Source organism: Lissotriton helveticus, chromosome 11 (assembly GCF_964261635.1).
Source record: "Lissotriton helveticus chromosome 11, aLisHel1.1, whole genome shotgun sequence".
Taxonomy (NCBI): Eukaryota; Metazoa; Chordata; class Amphibia; order Caudata; family Salamandridae; genus Lissotriton; species Lissotriton helveticus.
The window spans coordinates 164,412,885-164,429,269 of NC_136072.1; the positions used below are offsets into that span (position 1 = coordinate 164,412,885).

A 16,385-nucleotide genomic window follows, 5' to 3' on the forward strand; every position below is an offset into this window, starting at 1 on the left:
CGGACTTTAGGTTTATACCGTCTGTAGCTAGAGGAGAGAGGAAAATATGCTCCAACTTCACGCTGGCTAGGCTTTTCTTTACTGCTCCTAGCCAGGGTATATAACTACCCCTGTCACATTTAAGGCCATCTGCAATTATTTCTTGTGTTAAAAGCGCGGCAGGATTTCGCCATATCTTTAGCCAGAATAATACTGGCCGCAATTTGATAAAATCCTCCACATAATGAAGATTTAATTCCTTATGGCATATGAAGGTAGATGCTGAGATTTGGGCCCCTAGTACGTTTCTACAAAATCAGTTTTCTTCGGTTTGGATACCGCTGCAATTTGTATACCCCCACACCTCTGCACCATAAGTCGCCGTCGATATACATTGGGCTCTGTAGATCTGTAGTAGCGGTATCACAACCTCTGCCTGCTTTGGCTGTCGGAGGCTAATAATTTAATTTATCGCCTTACCGAGTTTATTTTTTCCAAGGACCACATGTGATTGCCAAGATCCTGAGTCTGAGAAAACTAAACCCAGGTAGGGGAAAGTGCTAGTGCTTTTTAGGAGCTCTTTTCCTGACACTATATGATGAATGCAGTGCTTTTTAGGCCCGCAGAACATTATGTATGATTTATTAAAATTTGTGCACAGATTCAGATCTGCCATAAAGGATACAAAGCCCGTTATTAAAGTGCGAAGTGCTTTTGGTGTGCGCCCATCAGGACAGCATCATCCGCATATAAAAGTACGGGGAGCAGTTTGCCATTAATGTTTGGGACATCACATGTTGATTTAGACGGAGGTATTTAATTCATTAATATAAAGAATAAAAAGTAAGGGGGCTAAGACACAGCCTTGTCTAACCCCCCTACCAATTAAAATATCCCCGGAGACCTCTCCTTCATTGTTTATCCTGACCCGTGCTTTCAGGTCTCTATGCAAATGCACCAAGAAGTGTACGAGTGCCTTGTCCAACCCGTAATTTAAAAGAATCTCCCATAGTCGTGAACGATTAACAAAATCAAAGGCCGAACTTAAATCCATAAAGCCCAAATATAGTGGGGCTTTTTTGGCAATAGTATATTTGCCCAGTATAAGATTTAGGTTCAAGCACTGTTCTACAGTTCCCACGTGACTCCTAAATCCCAACTGACAGGAATTTAAAATGTGGTTGTCCTCTGCCCAATTCCTGATCTTATTAAGAACCACTCTTGCCAAAATCTTCAAAGTGTTATCAATCAAAGATATAGGGCGATAGCAGCTGGGGTTAAGTCTATCGCCCTTCTTATAAATGGGCACAATGATACTATTTGACCAGGTTTTTGGGATGGTAGTATAGGACAAATTGTTAAAAACATTACATAATAAAGGGGACCAGAAATCTGGCTCAGTTTGATTAGGTCAATTGATAATCCGTCAGGACCTGGTGCTTTATTCCCTGCGCTTTGGTTTATGGCATCTTCAACTTCAGTTATAGAAATATTTACCGTGTTAACTGGGCAGTAACTATCAGCAGTCATTATTGGTGCTGTGTATATTCTTGAGAAATACTCTTCCCACGACTTACTAGCTATGTTACAGTTTATCGGGGTGATGTTTGAGCCCAAAAACCTCATGGATTTTACCTCACCCCAAAACCCAGTGACATCTTTGAGTGCAGCGGAGCGTGCAAGAGAATCCCACCGCTCCTTCAATATCTCCTCTGTACGTGTTTTTGTCGCTTTCTTATAGTGTTCTCTCAGAACTCCAACCAGAGTCATGTCCCTGGGTTCCACAGCTAGTGCTTCACATAGTTCTCGGTTCGCCCGTGAACAAGTGCCATTAAACCATCTAGGGTTTTTACTTGAGTTACCGACGTGTTTGGAAATTTCTTGTTTGATGCCCGCGCATAGTCCAGTAAAAGCCTGAATGATCTCTATGCCTGGGCATCTACTGGACAAGCACGTTTCCACAAGTATAGGATAGGATTTTATAATACATGCTAGGAGGGCCTTGTTATCTATGCCCTTCCAGATTACTTTGAGTTTGTCGGTTGATGCGACCAGATTCCTTGCCCCTATTTCCTTACATTTTGTAAATTTATTAGCAAATTTAATAATTGTCAGAATTGGGTTATGGTCACTGAACAGTACTTAAAACATCGGCCTTTACTAAACAATTCTCAAGGGAGGAAGATATAAAAACATAATCAATAGTAGACGAACAACCACGTCTTCTAAAGGTAGGCAGTGGACCTTTGTCCGACATACAGCCAACTCTGTCCATAACGTTAGTTAAATCCCGAATGGCTAGGTGATTATGCAGTTCTACCCCTCTTTTACAGGGGATTACCCGGACAGATGTAACAGCTGGGTTGTCCATTCCTTTGTACAAATGCGCATTAAAATCACCCCCCAAACAGAGTCCATCCAGTTTGCCATACCTCTGTTCATCTACAATCTTATCAATAAAATCAAATAAGTTGATAAAATTCCTATTTGGCTGTGAAATAAAATCGTTATTATAAAAATGTATTAAACATAACGTAATACCGTTAGAATAGATTGTGGCCTGGAAGTTACTATCATTTGTCTCCAGGGGTTTAATGTTACTTCCTGCAGTAATCTTTATCCATGCAGATAAACCCCCACTAGGTCGGCCTGCTTCAGGGCTGGGTACAATGTTATTATGGCAAGAAAATCCCTCAAGAAGCAAGCCACTAGTACACCATGTTTCTTGGAACATTAAAATATCAAAATTGCTGATTCAATCGGTCCACTCTGCCATATTCATTTTTGACTTTAGACCGGCAATGTTCCAGTTAAGTATGTTTAAATTTTGTTCTAAGGAACCAGGGTCAACAATAACAGGACAGGATGGCAACGATTCTTCCAAGCAGACTTTTTGAGAAGTACCAGTGGACCTAGGTTTGATCACAGCCTGATTAACCATTTGTGCATCCTGGGGCCATTCTACAATATTCAGGGATTCTTTTGGTAGTCAGTCCTGGCTCTCTAGGTCAGATAGGGCGCTAAACCGATTATGTACAGAGTATATTGGTGTAGCTGGGTTATAGACTCTCGGGGGCGGTCTATAAAAGAATCCTAGGGGTAATGAAGTTATGACGGTTGGGGAGCTAAAGTGATCGGTGTTACCTTTTAGTATATATTTCACCAGGGAAGGGTGTCTAAAGTTCACGACTATGCAGTCGCCCGTGATATTCTTAACCGAAGGTCCTACCCATCCCACCTGACGTACCATCAGAATTTCATTAGTAATCTCCATACCCATCCCTTCATACCTAAATAGCCAGTCAATACACTTATTTTTAAGCTGGTCCCAGGACTCGCTTTGCTCTTCTTTCAGGGGTGTACTCCAGCTAAAATTATAACATAGGGGCATGCTTCTGGAGGCAAATGAAGAACAGCCTCAGCATGTTTTTTAGCCCGTATGACAGGAATAGGCTTATTGTTTAAATCTTTCACCGATTTTGTGGGGGCTAACACAGATAGGGCAGGCGAGGCTACCGTAAGCGAAGAGGTTTGACAAGAGGGCCTGTCTACTGCGGACAACGTTGGCAGCGACGATGTGCCCACCGTAGTACTGGACGTGACATTAGAGGACGGGTTATTCTTATCACCATCACATTTTCCACATACATTATTAGTACCAGATATATTACGGTTGCCCCTTCCCCCCCAGTGCCCCTGTTGACAGCCTCCATGTCTTTCAAAAGCCGTTCACCCTTGATTTGGTCAATAATAGTAACCCCTTTTCTTTTAGCATCTTCTTTCTTTACCAGGCTTTCTAATCTATCCAAACGTTTAAAAATAATATTAAACTGTTTATCCAATAGACTTTTCAATTGATTAAAAGTTGAGTCCACTATAGTGTCAATTACATTTCCATTTAGCCTTTCTTGTGTACCATTTGCAAAAATTGGCTTAGTCTGTGTGGAAATGGAATTAAATCCCGCTCTCGTTGTGGTTAAATCTACAGTGCTATCATCTGGTTGCACTGTCGTACTGGCTGACACCCTACTTGTTATAGTTTTTTCTCGAGACCACATACTCTGCGGAGTTGGTTGAGTTTTGTTGCGGGGTGGTTGTTTCCTCTTATTAATAAGCATTTTTGAAGGGCCTCTCTTCCTCTTCTCTCCAACAATCTTGGTATTAGAGACAACTTCAGTGTCCTGCTGAGAATCAGGAATGGCAATTACTATCCATCATCGAGCCCATGGGTGGTTTATCATGATGGGTCGGTTTAACAATTATTATGCTCGGCGATAACGGCAGAGAAGTTGTGAAACCGCCATTCTCTGGGCCATTAGAAAAATTTAAATGGGGTGCTGATAAGCCCATGGAAAGTCTTCTTTCGGTATTTTCAATCTCTGATGTGACCATATTGAAGGCATTCTCAAGCATGCTTTCAAAGGAAGAGGAGATGATAGAGGAGTTCTTGGAAGCCTGGGCGGAACTATTAGTAGTACGTTTCCCCATGGTGCAGATAGACACTCACCTCACTTAGAACTAACTTAGAGGGGTGGCCCGCCAGGCCGCTGTCGACCACGGACGGCCGCAGACGGTTCCGTCCTTGTCCCGGGCTTCTCCCGGCACCGCCCACGCGCGTCCCCGTTCCGCGTTCTTAAAGTGCCTCCGGGCGCGTCGGGAGCATCACTACTGCGCCGGTCCGCAGGGCAGCTGGGAAGTGTAGTCCATCGTGACTGGGACTACTGCCATTGCCCTCACGGCGTCCGATGTATGAATGCTCTTGCCGTTCCCCTCACGGCGGGAAGTCAGGTAGGACAATGCCATTGCCCTCATGGCGTGGAATGCTCTTTGACCTGTGGCCCCAGGAGCGCTCGGCGCTCCGCGTTCTTAAAGCGCCTCCGGGCGCGTCGGGAGCGTCACTACTGCGCCGGTCCCCAGGGCAGCTGGGAAGTGCAGTCCGTCGTGACTGGGACTACTGCCATTGCCCTCACGGCGTCCGATGTATGGATGCTCTTGCCGTTCCCCTCACGGCGGGAAGTCAGGTAGGACAATGCCGTTGCCCTCACGGCGTGGAAAGCACTTTGACCTGTCTACTATAAAGCGGAGTCACTGTCTACCGTATAGTCATGGAATTTCATTATTTCCTCTCCTAAAAAGTTAACAGCACTTATGAACAAATAAAAAGCAATGCCACAAATATTTACTAGTTTTACCAGTTGGTGACTGGAGAATGGAAGATAGCACATGGCACAGTAGCAGATCTCTATCAATTACACATAACCCCACAGTCAGTATTCAAAGATGAGCCTTCAAAGCACACCACATTCAATAATAATTTTGTAGTGCTTTATACTGATTTTGCCATTTGTAATCAGGGTGCATAATAAATTTAACAATTACCCACTTATATTAGTACTCAGTTTACTGACTTCAGAAGATGAGTTTGCTTTGCTAGGATACGAAATTGTAAGCATAAGGCTACCTGCGGATGCTCGCAGTAAACATTGATTTGCAGAGCCGTCTAGATTTTGTAAATATGTATTACTGTTATTCTACAAAACAAACATTACAAACATAGTCAGGGCCAATCAATGCCCATCAGAACCTTAGATCATATATGTACATAGTATATGTGGAAGGACCTTTACACCTTAGGAAGTCCTATTTAAGTTCATTTTAAGCAGAGTAGGGGCAAACTGTGTAAGACTACTTACTATATTGTACCCAAACTGTGGCCGAAACATGGATAACATATAAATTAGGCTCAAATGTGTATGCAATCCACAGCAGGGCCAGCTTTAGCGCTGGTGGTGCCCGGTGCAACAATCATTCTTGGCTCCCTCACACCCCATGAACACCTCCTCAGATTCTCTCACTACCTCTCATCTCTGAAATCATTAATTATTGCTAAACACAGTGCCCCATCCTGAGGTCAGCGCCCCCTCCACAGGTCAGCACCCATGGCTGCCGCACCGTTGGCTCTGCCCTAAAGCTGGTACAGATCCATAGTATCACATGTTGTGAATGAATCATATAGCACTGCCAAGTGGTGAAACCAATCCAACCAAACATTTGCTAGTGTTATTTCCTCACTCAACCCTTTGCACTCTTTTCTCAATTCTACTAGGGACTCCAATGATAGTGTGCCTTCTGGGGAAGACGGAGTCTGACAGAGACTAATCTCTGTGGGTGGCACAGCCTGCTGTCCACAAAGATGGCAACATTTTCTGGAGCTCCTGGAGGGGATCCACTGATTAGCAAACAAATCTGACTATTCCCCAGCGGGGTGAACAGTGTTGCAGCCCTTAAGGGCAGGTAGTGTGGAGATCATTTTGCCATTCTCTGGCCAAACAACGCGGATTGTAGAATGCATTGATCAGTTGAATTGACTTTTGTGGGCATTTGAGGATGCAGTTCCCTTACTGAGTAGGAGAATGGAGTGGGCAAAGAAGGCCTCTGTTGTACACTGGCAGGGTCATGTATATTGTACACTGTAATTATCTGCTGTAGGCTGTATAATATAGCTTTCCCTGGATGGTGAGAAACCAAATTGTATTCAAGGGAGTATGTGTTGGGAGTGGACCCTCAGAAAGGTAGTTATATATGGACCAGTGAGTGCAAGCCTGTGGCAAATATGGCAGACATTTTGGGTGTGTGGAATCAATCCAGAGTTACAGTCCAAAGTCTGTTCTGTAGACACTGAATCAATCTAAATACATCCTCTTTCCTGGCTAGAAACTGTTTTTCTACATTAAGGGGGGGTGAAAAAGAAAACCACAGCAATGAGTAATAGCAATGGCATCGGTTTCGGGACACTAGAAGTAGGAGAAGAGATTAGATGCAAATTGCATTTGGCAAGAGGAGGCATTGCAAAGTGAGACACAGAGAGCCATATAGTTATTCATATCCCTCATCGTCGCCAATGGCATCGGGAGCAATTGAATAAATCATATTTCAGAATCAGTTTTTATTTGCTGGAATATACATGTCAAAGTAAAACAATGGGGACAACCACAAAATAAAGCACAAATATGATTAAATGAGATGGCAATTTGAGCAAAATGTAGAGGAGTGAAAAAAGGAAGCAATTTGCATGGGAACCTTAATGCAATTTATAATTAATTGAAGAAAGACGGCTAGAAAACTTTAAGAATGCCCAGCAGAGGAAGGGAAGAAATGGATAGCGGCAAGCTGTTGAAGAATCCTAATTTGCATCAGGAAAGTTGGGTCAACAGTATGTATGTGTTTGGCTTTGCATCATGGTAAGTGGGTTCACACAATCAACTTTTTTCTTTTCTGCAAAACCATTTTTTCTATTAACAAATGAGTGCACATAGGAATAACTGTACAGTCTTGTAAACATACAACTGTGTGTTGTGCCCAACTTTCCTTGTGAGGATAGCTTTGATTACCATAAAGATCATTTGACATTGATATCTTTTTTGATGTGGACTTTTATGCAGATGTTTTTCTGCATCAGGTTGGTGGGGGCAGGGGGGTCCTCTTCCTCAGTTAGGACTATTATTTATGTAACATGACATACACCCATTAACTCTACTGCGCTATGCAGTACGCCTCATCTGGTATATAGCCTTATTTGACATACCTCCAACATACAGCTGGAGATAGCTCTGTTTATGGTCATGGAGCATCAACTATATGTGTTGTCACCACCAGTATCTTCTTAGCCGTGATAATGCCAACAAGGAGGTATGATTAATTCATATGGAAATGATGTTACACCATTGCAAATGATCTTTAGTGGTTGGCCCTAGGCAAAAAGGAGAAAGGTAAAGACCACATACCTCAAGTCCAGAGTTTGTGGAAGAAACGCTGGGGGAGCTGGTGGAAGAGATGCTGGCGCGTACGACCTGCACTGGAACGGGAGCAGGAGGATCACGGACAGGTGGAAGTTCCTTATGGAATGTATGTACGGCACTAGTTTCTCCATCACCTGGCAACCTTATCGCATCAAATCCTCCCTAAACATTAGGGGGAGTTGTACTTACTAACAGGTTAAGGAGGATAAATAGTGAGCATCAACAAATAGTTCTACTTCGTTGAATCCTACAATGTTCACAAATACAACATGAAGCATTAAACCAAAGGAAAGACCTAGGGGCAGATTTACAAGCCCCTTGCGTCTCTTTTACACCACCGTTGCGTCACTTTTGTGGTGCAGCCGTGGCGCAAAAGATGCGCCATGGTGCGGGGTATTTACAATGTGACGCATCTGGGAGATGCATCACGTTGTAAAGCCCTGCGCCAGAAGGAGGCGTTCCAGCGCGGGGGGGGGGGGCGTTCCAGCACAGGAACGCCTCCTAAAAGTGGCTGAGTGAAATCTACAAGATTTCACACAGTCACTTTGGGGCCCATGCTGCGTCAAAACCCTGCGCCTGCCTGAAGCAGGCGTAAGGATTGACGCAGCATTAAGAAGATAGGGCACCCCCAAGCCTTGCTGGAGCTGCGTCGCGCTTGCGACGCAACTGCAGCAATGCGCCGCCTTTACGGCACAGATGCGTGACACATCGGTGCCGTTTTTGCCCCATGGTGTGCCGCATTATAAATGCGGCGCATCCATGGTGGCGGAGGCATGGCGCACAATAAGGGGCGCATCCCTGCTGATATGCAGGGATGCACCACTTATTGTAAATCTGCCCCCCTAGTTTCCAAGCCAGCACATAAAGGTCAACGTGCTAGTCATTTTATGCAGACTACAAAGAGCAGTCCCCAACATCCTACCAGAATATTCAGATTAATTGCTGTGAGTCACTTCTTAGATTTATATTTCTTAAATGCACAGAATACAAGACTACAAGATGGATACCATTTTTCTCTTGGGTGAGTAAATGAAAAATGTACTCCTCTCACATGAGAAGCATCTATTGCATTTGAGTGGGCTTGGGAGGCGTTAACAGATGCGTTGAAGGCAGGGGAAGGCGATGAAGGGGATGGACAGTAGGATTAGTTGCTGCATGCTACGAATGGGTGGCAACTTAGAACCGTGAGTGGCCTTCAGCTTTGGGGCACCTTGTATGCGCGGGACTGACACGTGCCCCCTGTGGCTTTCTGGCGATAAAGTCAGAGATGGTGGGTGTTGATTGCCGCCCATTACATTTGACCTGGCCACTGACCTGGCAGAGTGAATGGGGGCTGGACACGGGGGGGGGGGGGGGGGTGGGGGGTGCGGTTGGGCGGGTGAGCTTGAAATGTCTTGGTTGGCCGGGTGGTCCTTTTCAGTTGCATTGATGGCACAAATGCTGGCTTCCTGCCCTGGATGGGCGAACGTTGTTCATCACATACTAGCCACTGTTACGGGATTTATGAACTTCATACCCTGTAATATATACAGATAAACTGGGTGGCATGAACCCAATTGGCCTATACTGTTTCGGGCTCCAATACGCATGTAAGATGCAGTGTGACGTATGCTAATAAAATTCTGTTTACAAAAATAAAATGTGTTTTCATTTTACATTCTGACACCACACTTAACAAAAAGGTGCACTGATGCTCTGTATTTGCATACTTTTCTTGAAGAACTGCAGAGGAAGCCTTCACGACATTCAAGGCTCTGCCTGCCTGTATCATTGCTTATGAGATTTCCATTGTTTGTGCAACTAGATTTGTACTGCCCCCTCTGATGATATTGGGTTAGAATAGAGTACATTAATATTCAGTTAGGAGCCAGTGCTAGAATGGTGGCATTGGGCAACAGTTCATAGTTCTGCATTATAATTTGTCAGTTGATTGCTGCATTTGCTCACTCCATGCAGACTTTGTTATATAAATTGACTTCTCTTGCAGAGTGGTCTATAAAAATGATACATTTTGGTGGTAAGACATTTGGAAGAGACAGCTGACTGTTTCAATCACTGCATGACACATGTAAATGAATGGATGCAGGCGAACTGTCTAAAGTTAAACGGGGAAAAGACAGAAGTTATGCTGTTAGGACCCAACCCTTCCTTCTGGTCGCCGAGATGGTGGCCTGACAGTCTGGGCAACTGTCCAATCCCAGTCTCTAAGGGTAAGAACTTGGGGTTTGTCTTTGACGATAAGCTTACATTTAATGCTCAGATCAATAAGCTAACTTCTACCTTTTGGCTTATCATAAAAATGATTAGGAAAATTCGTCCTTTCATCCCTCGCGAGGCATTTAAAACACTAGTCACAGCTCTTGCTTTGTCCAGACTGGACTATGGCAGTGCTCTCTATGTAGGGTTGCAATCACAACTGCTACTGAAACTGCAGAGATTGCAGAATGCAGCAGTTAGATTGATACTTGACATCCCCAGACATGAGCCGGTTGCCCATAGATTGGAAGGTCTATATTGGATTCCAGTGGCTAAAAGGATTATTTTTAAATCTCAATGCCTGGCCTTTAAAGCATTAAAAGGCATCGGCCCGCAGTTTTTGAAGACGCATTTGAAATTGTATACACCAGGTAGGAGCCTAAGATCTGCTCACTCTAAACTGCTACATACACCCAAGTTTAAGCAGGTCCGTTGGGGAGGAAGAAGTTTCCTACTGGGAACAATTAAAATCTGGAACCTCCTCCCGATCCCTATCAGGAGCAGTACGTCGCTTACGTCATTTAGAAGAGCTTTGAAGACCTGGGTCTTCACAAATAGACATGGCGCGTAACTGATACTATAACGATACTCTCCTACTGTCCCTAGCGCCAAGACGCCCCCAGGCATTCGTGCGCTGTATAAATTATAAAATCAAATCAAACTTAAGAGTCCCTGACTTTGGAGACTGACCCCTAGTTGATTTGTATCATCTTTTACTTACATTAATTAGATATGCATATTGACTATTATTATTTTGCCTATATAGCACCTTAAATTATTTTAATAAACCTTTATGGTTTTGATTTTACTACTGACTCCTCCAAAAATATTTACTTGAAAAGTTATATATTTCACCTTTGTGTGTGGGTGGCATTTAGGGTCACATTGCCTCATACATACTAGTGGTTTAAAAGCGTCCCAGATTCTGCTAAAGCGCTTTATCTTGGTCAGATAGCATCAAAAAGTTCATTATTTCCTGCTACTCCCCCCTCCTTTGGGTAAGCTGCTCTTTTGCAACTCGGCTGTAGTGGCACACTTTTCCCTCGTTTACTTCCTGCTCGGTTCTTGTAACTGCTCATTTCACAATGACTGACACCCACGCCTCCTCACTAGATTTTCTTGCCCTTTTTGAGACCTGTGGAGCAGAGTAAAGTAGAACTGAAGGGTGTCTCACGCCCACCTAGACACGGGACAGTACAGGCCTTTTTTGCCACCTGTGTGGCCTTCTGAACAGCAGCATATTGCAGAACTAAAGTATGTTTTATATGGTATTTGTAAGGAAACCAGGCTTTAATTGTGCAGAATGTGAGGCCTATACAAGTAATGGCTACAAAATTACCCCCTCACTGGGAACCAATCACCCCATTGTAGCGCTTGACTCTCTCAGGGCAGCAAAGCAGAGCAGTACAAGACCTACTCAGGTGAAGTGGTGTGGGCAAGTAATCTCCATTCATTGGCACACAGTAACACTCAATAAACAATTGCCCAATCTGTGCCTTTTCTTTTGAAAAGAAAAAGTACATTGATTACACACACGCTACTTAAGACTACTTAGTAATTTACAAGTATACACAATGCCAGTGGAAATCACTTTGATGCCATTACGTGTGCCCTCTAAAGGGTCAGGACCCCAATAATCACAGTACCCCACTCCTGTACAATATAGCACTTAATCATAGGGAGGGGCGTCACTTTATATCAAGAAGGCCTATTTGCGTGATCTATGTTACCACACTTAAAGACCAGAATCGCGTGTCATAATGCATCACTGACTTCAGCAACTATAATCCATCTGGCAATCATTATCATTAAGAAGGGATTGCACCCATCTGAAATTATTATAATACATCTTTGCAACCTTTCCAGAAAAATCATTACTGTGAGCAATAACAGCACATTTAAATAAAGCATTAACTACAGCATTGTAAAAACATGTTATAAGTGTCTTTCCTAAACCAAGTTAGGCTGCAAGACCTGTAGCCATAGAACCAACCAATAGAGGTTGCTGCATTTCCAGGCTGCACGACAAAGAATACTACCTTCAATGTTCTTAAATGTGGTCTGAAAAATCAGGGAGAGGGATCATAATTTCTTGTACCCTACAAAAGTAGGGTCACTGGTTAACTTCCTTGGTGATGTGCTGCTGCACTCCTGCAGCCCTTACAACTCTTAGAATGTTGGTGATGCCCCATCCATCCAGAAGCCACCACATGCAGTAAAGCTCTTGGGCTTTTTAAGCCCAGCAAGGCATCATAGAGCACACCCACGAGGTGGCGTGCTTAAGTAATGAACGGCTCCAGCCACAGCTTTGATGCGCAGGGCTCCTGCCCTCTGTCTTCTTTTGCTTTTCTTTGTTATGTTTTAGTTTTTTTATGCTAGACTTTTTGCTAGACTTTTTTGCCTAGTCCCACCCGGGCAACCTGCCTTGCTTCTTTTTTTGGTTCTTGGGGCAGTGTTCGACCGGGTCCTTTTTGCAGGCTTATTTCCAAAACTTTGCTTTCCTTTTGCATTTTTTCTGACCTGTTTGTGTTAGCTTTTGGACTCTAGGCACTGTACCACTGCTAATCAGTGCTAAAGTGCATGTGCTCTATCATTTAAACTTGGTATGATTGGCTTACACCTGTTTGGCAAGTTCAATTTACCTGTAAGTCCCTTGTATAGTGGTATCCCATAAACCCAGGGCCTGTAAATTAAATGCTACTAGTGGGCCTGCAGCACTGCTTGTGCCAAACACAGAAGTAGCTAGCCTTTCAAACCTGTCTCAGGCCTGACACCACAGGGACTGTCTGCGCAGTTTACTACCACATTGACTTGGCATTTAAAGTTACTTGCCAAGCCTGAAAGTCCCCCTTTACTACATAACAGTAAACCCTAAGGTAGGAATTAGGTAGCCCTATGGGCAGGATGCTGTGTAGGTAAAAGGTAGGACAAGGGACTTTATTGTGTGGCATGTCTAGTAGTGATAAACACCCTATTTCGTTTGTACTACAGTGAATGCAGCTCCTCTCATAGGTTAGCATTAGGAATTCCCTTATATGTCTGTTAGTTGTAATTTCTGATCTGAAAGGAGTAGCGTAGCCATTTTTGGTATGTTTGCAATAGTGGTGATACATCTTGCTTATTGGTGTAGGTGGATTTTTCAGTACTATCATAGAAATGCCACTTTTAGAAAGTGAGTATTTCTATGTGCTTATGAGTCCAATTCACGCCTATGGCAGAGTGACCGCTAGGCTTCGTGCATACTTTCCAGACAGCCATCACAGAAGGAGGATGGGTGCAACAGGGTTACATCTGCATACTGAATGGTCTTCCTGGGCTTGGAGGGAGGGTGGCGGGTGCACTTACATTTGTATAGGCTGTGTCCTGCCCTCACACAAAGAGCACGCTTATCCACTATTGTACGTCTGGAGCCAGAGCTGGGTTTAAAGGGTGTGTTGTGCACTTTTAAGTTTCTTTAGCAGTTACTTCCACATCAAAGACTTTTTGAGTACAAGTAAAGGAGCTCTGACCCCATGATTTTAGACACTGCTTGGACTTGTAACCAGACGGCAATGACTCTACAGACTGCACATTGCCAGACGGAACTGGTATGCTACCACTTGGATTACTTACTTGTTGTGCTGACCTGCTGGGCTATTAGAGGGAATGCCCTCTGCTGCCAGTCACCCTTTCTGCTGGCCTGCCTGCTCCTCTTCGTATCTTCAGTACCTCCAGGGACAGGTGGGCTGGCCCCTCCCTTCTCAAGTGGGATATCTGAAGGATTCCTGAACAGCGCAGCTTTTTGTCAGAGAGCAGCGAGTGGTTTTAAGCTCCATACTTGTGGTCAACATGGGGTGAGCTCTGTTATTTGTCTCTTGCTTGTCTACCATCACTAAAGTGTGTGGGGCACTTCGTGTTTAGGCGGTGCGGCCACCACCCTTAAGGAAAGAGATACCCAGGACCGGCGTGTTCTCTTGGAAAACCTGTGCCGCACCAGTAGTGCAAACAAGAGTTGGAGAGCAAGCAAGAGGAGGAACCAGTCAGCATGGATCCCGGCAAAAGGAAGCCGCACCCGCCTGCACTTCAGAAGTGTTGGACCCCGCAGATGCCCACACAGCTGGGAAAGTTGCCTGGCTTCTTTTTCCTTGAGAGGTACTGTGGGGATTGAGTCGGAGGCGCTGTTGTCCTACGCCACTCCGGAGGTGGCACAGCTCCCTTTTCATTGAAGTAGATGAAGCAGGGATTGTGCAGTTCTCATTCAGCATGGGCAGCTCCACTTGTTTCTGGTTTCCAATCAGCAGAATGGTAGGCCCTGGAGGGTCCAGGACATGTTGCGACAGACTTTTCATTTTCTTTTATAAGCGCATCAAGTGCTGCCATAAGCACTGAAACAGGATGAACCACCTCCTGAAGCAGAAATAGAATGTGAGGAACTGACTCCAAAGAGGCTGAAGGGGAGAAGTAATGTAATTTGAGAAGACCTATTAACATATTATAATAGGGAAAAAAATGTTTTTGTTTTACCCATCCTCTCCCTCTAGCTCCTTCACTTCCCCTCCTCCCACTACCTGTGCATACTACAGAGACCGCTGTAGGTAACTAACAACTCGACTGAGAAAAGACACCCTTTCAATGCTGTGGTAACAAAATGATACACTGTTGTAAAAGTTGATGCCTCCCACTTATGTTTTGTTCACAAGATACTCCCACTCTTGTGGACTGTACTGATTGTCGAGGAGTGTTCTACATGGATTACCACTAGGCAATTGACTTTTGTCTTCCTGCTGAGAGCACCGAGCTGGGAATCATTCCTCTTGCTTACTACACTGGATCCTATCACTATGGATCTACACAGGCTCCCTGTTGGGCCATGCTCTGCTCAGTGCATGCAGTAGAGGACAAGTAAGCCCAGGATATCTTTCAAGTCAGTTCCAATCAGCCAGGTAGATCCATCCACCCATCCTCTGTACACGAACAGGCGACATCCCGCCATCCTCTGGAAACGAACAGGTGACATCCGCCCATCTTCTAGAAACCAACAGGAGACATCCCGCCATCCTCTGAAAACGAACAAGCGACATCAGCCTATCCTCTTAAAACGAACAGGCAACATCTGTCCGCCCTCTGAAATTGTACAGGCGACATCCGCTCATCCTCTGAAAATGAACAGGCGACATCCGTCCATTCTCTGAAAACAAACCGCCGACATTCACCCATCCTTTGAAAACGAATAGACTACATCAGCCCATCCTCTGAAATGAATAGGTGACATCCGTCCATTCTCTGAAATTAATCGGTGACATCCGCCTTCTAAGGAAGGTCCCACCACCTTCATAGTTTAAAGCGATAGAATTCTATCCCTCAGAACCTGTGACTTTAAAGTAATGCCTGGTTTTCCTAAAAAGAAGGGAAGAGCTGCCTGCCACTTACTTTGGATACTACTAAAAAACTTCCTTTTTGCATAATAGGTAGTGGTACTTCCATTGTACCCATGAACAGTAAAACCATTACACGATTAAACCCTACTCTCAATTGTATTCTTTCTGTGTTAATTTGGTAATATTGCTTTTTGAGTAATTGCTCTAAAAGGTCCAAGGGGCCGGTAATCGCTACATAGTCTAAATAAAATGAATCATTGTACAATAATTCTTCTGAAATACCATATTCAAAATTCAAATTAGAACCTTAAAAACGGGCCGACATTAGAAGATGAATCCCTACTCCTATAGAGTATCTCCTCCCAAAGGTAGGGGAGAGGAGTTGGCCTAACGGCTAGGGCGGTCGACCTCGAATCTGTGGAACTGGGTTCAAGTCTCGGCAATGACGCTGAACATCCTGTGATTCTGGGCAAATCACTTGATCTCCCCGTGCCTAACAAAAAATGAATGTGTCTTCATGTATCGCAACTGGTGCTATGTAATGTGCTCTGAAACCTGATGTCTCGGATCAAGTTTGAGCTATATAAAACTCTGTAAAAAACAAAATAGAGGAAATAAAGCACTAGCTTACACTTCTGAGGATATGGTACCACTGAAGATGCTACCTTTAAGTTTCTGTAAATAGAGTACATGAGAAGATCTGGGGCCCAGCTTCCTAGGAGTGTAAATAAGCCCTCCTTCCACACCCCCATGGCCCTGCTGTGGCACAGTCCCACACTTCACCCATACTAAAGGCCTTTAACGTTTTCAGAAACGAAGGAGACCCTCCCCACAGTTTGATTGGATGGGGAGGGGAGGTGGAGTTCATGACTGGCCGTTAATGCACTGCCAGGTCCAAGATGGACAGTTTCTTCAGCAAAGGCAGGAGCGGCTCATACCAGGGAAAAGAGGCAAAGCGGGTGGAGGTGTGTTCGGTGGGGTGTATGGGGATGAC

The 16,385-nt window shown here is 44.4% G+C and overlaps 1 protein-coding gene across 2 annotated transcripts in view; it reads right to left on the bottom strand.

Moving 5' to 3' along the window:
• The window catches only part of TMEM44 (transmembrane protein 44), a 193,534-nt gene that overhangs the window by 18,519 nt on the left and 158,630 nt on the right, over positions 1-16,385 (bottom strand). The window contains exon 9 of one of the 2 annotated variants that reach the window (XM_078666270.1): positions 7,764-7,940. The exons of the other annotated variant lie outside the window; for it this stretch is intronic. Coding sequence (XP_078522396.1) covers positions 7,764-7,940 — 177 coding nt within the window. The remainder of the gene's footprint in view (positions 1-7,763; positions 7,941-16,385) is intronic. 2 annotated transcript variants of the gene reach the window in all.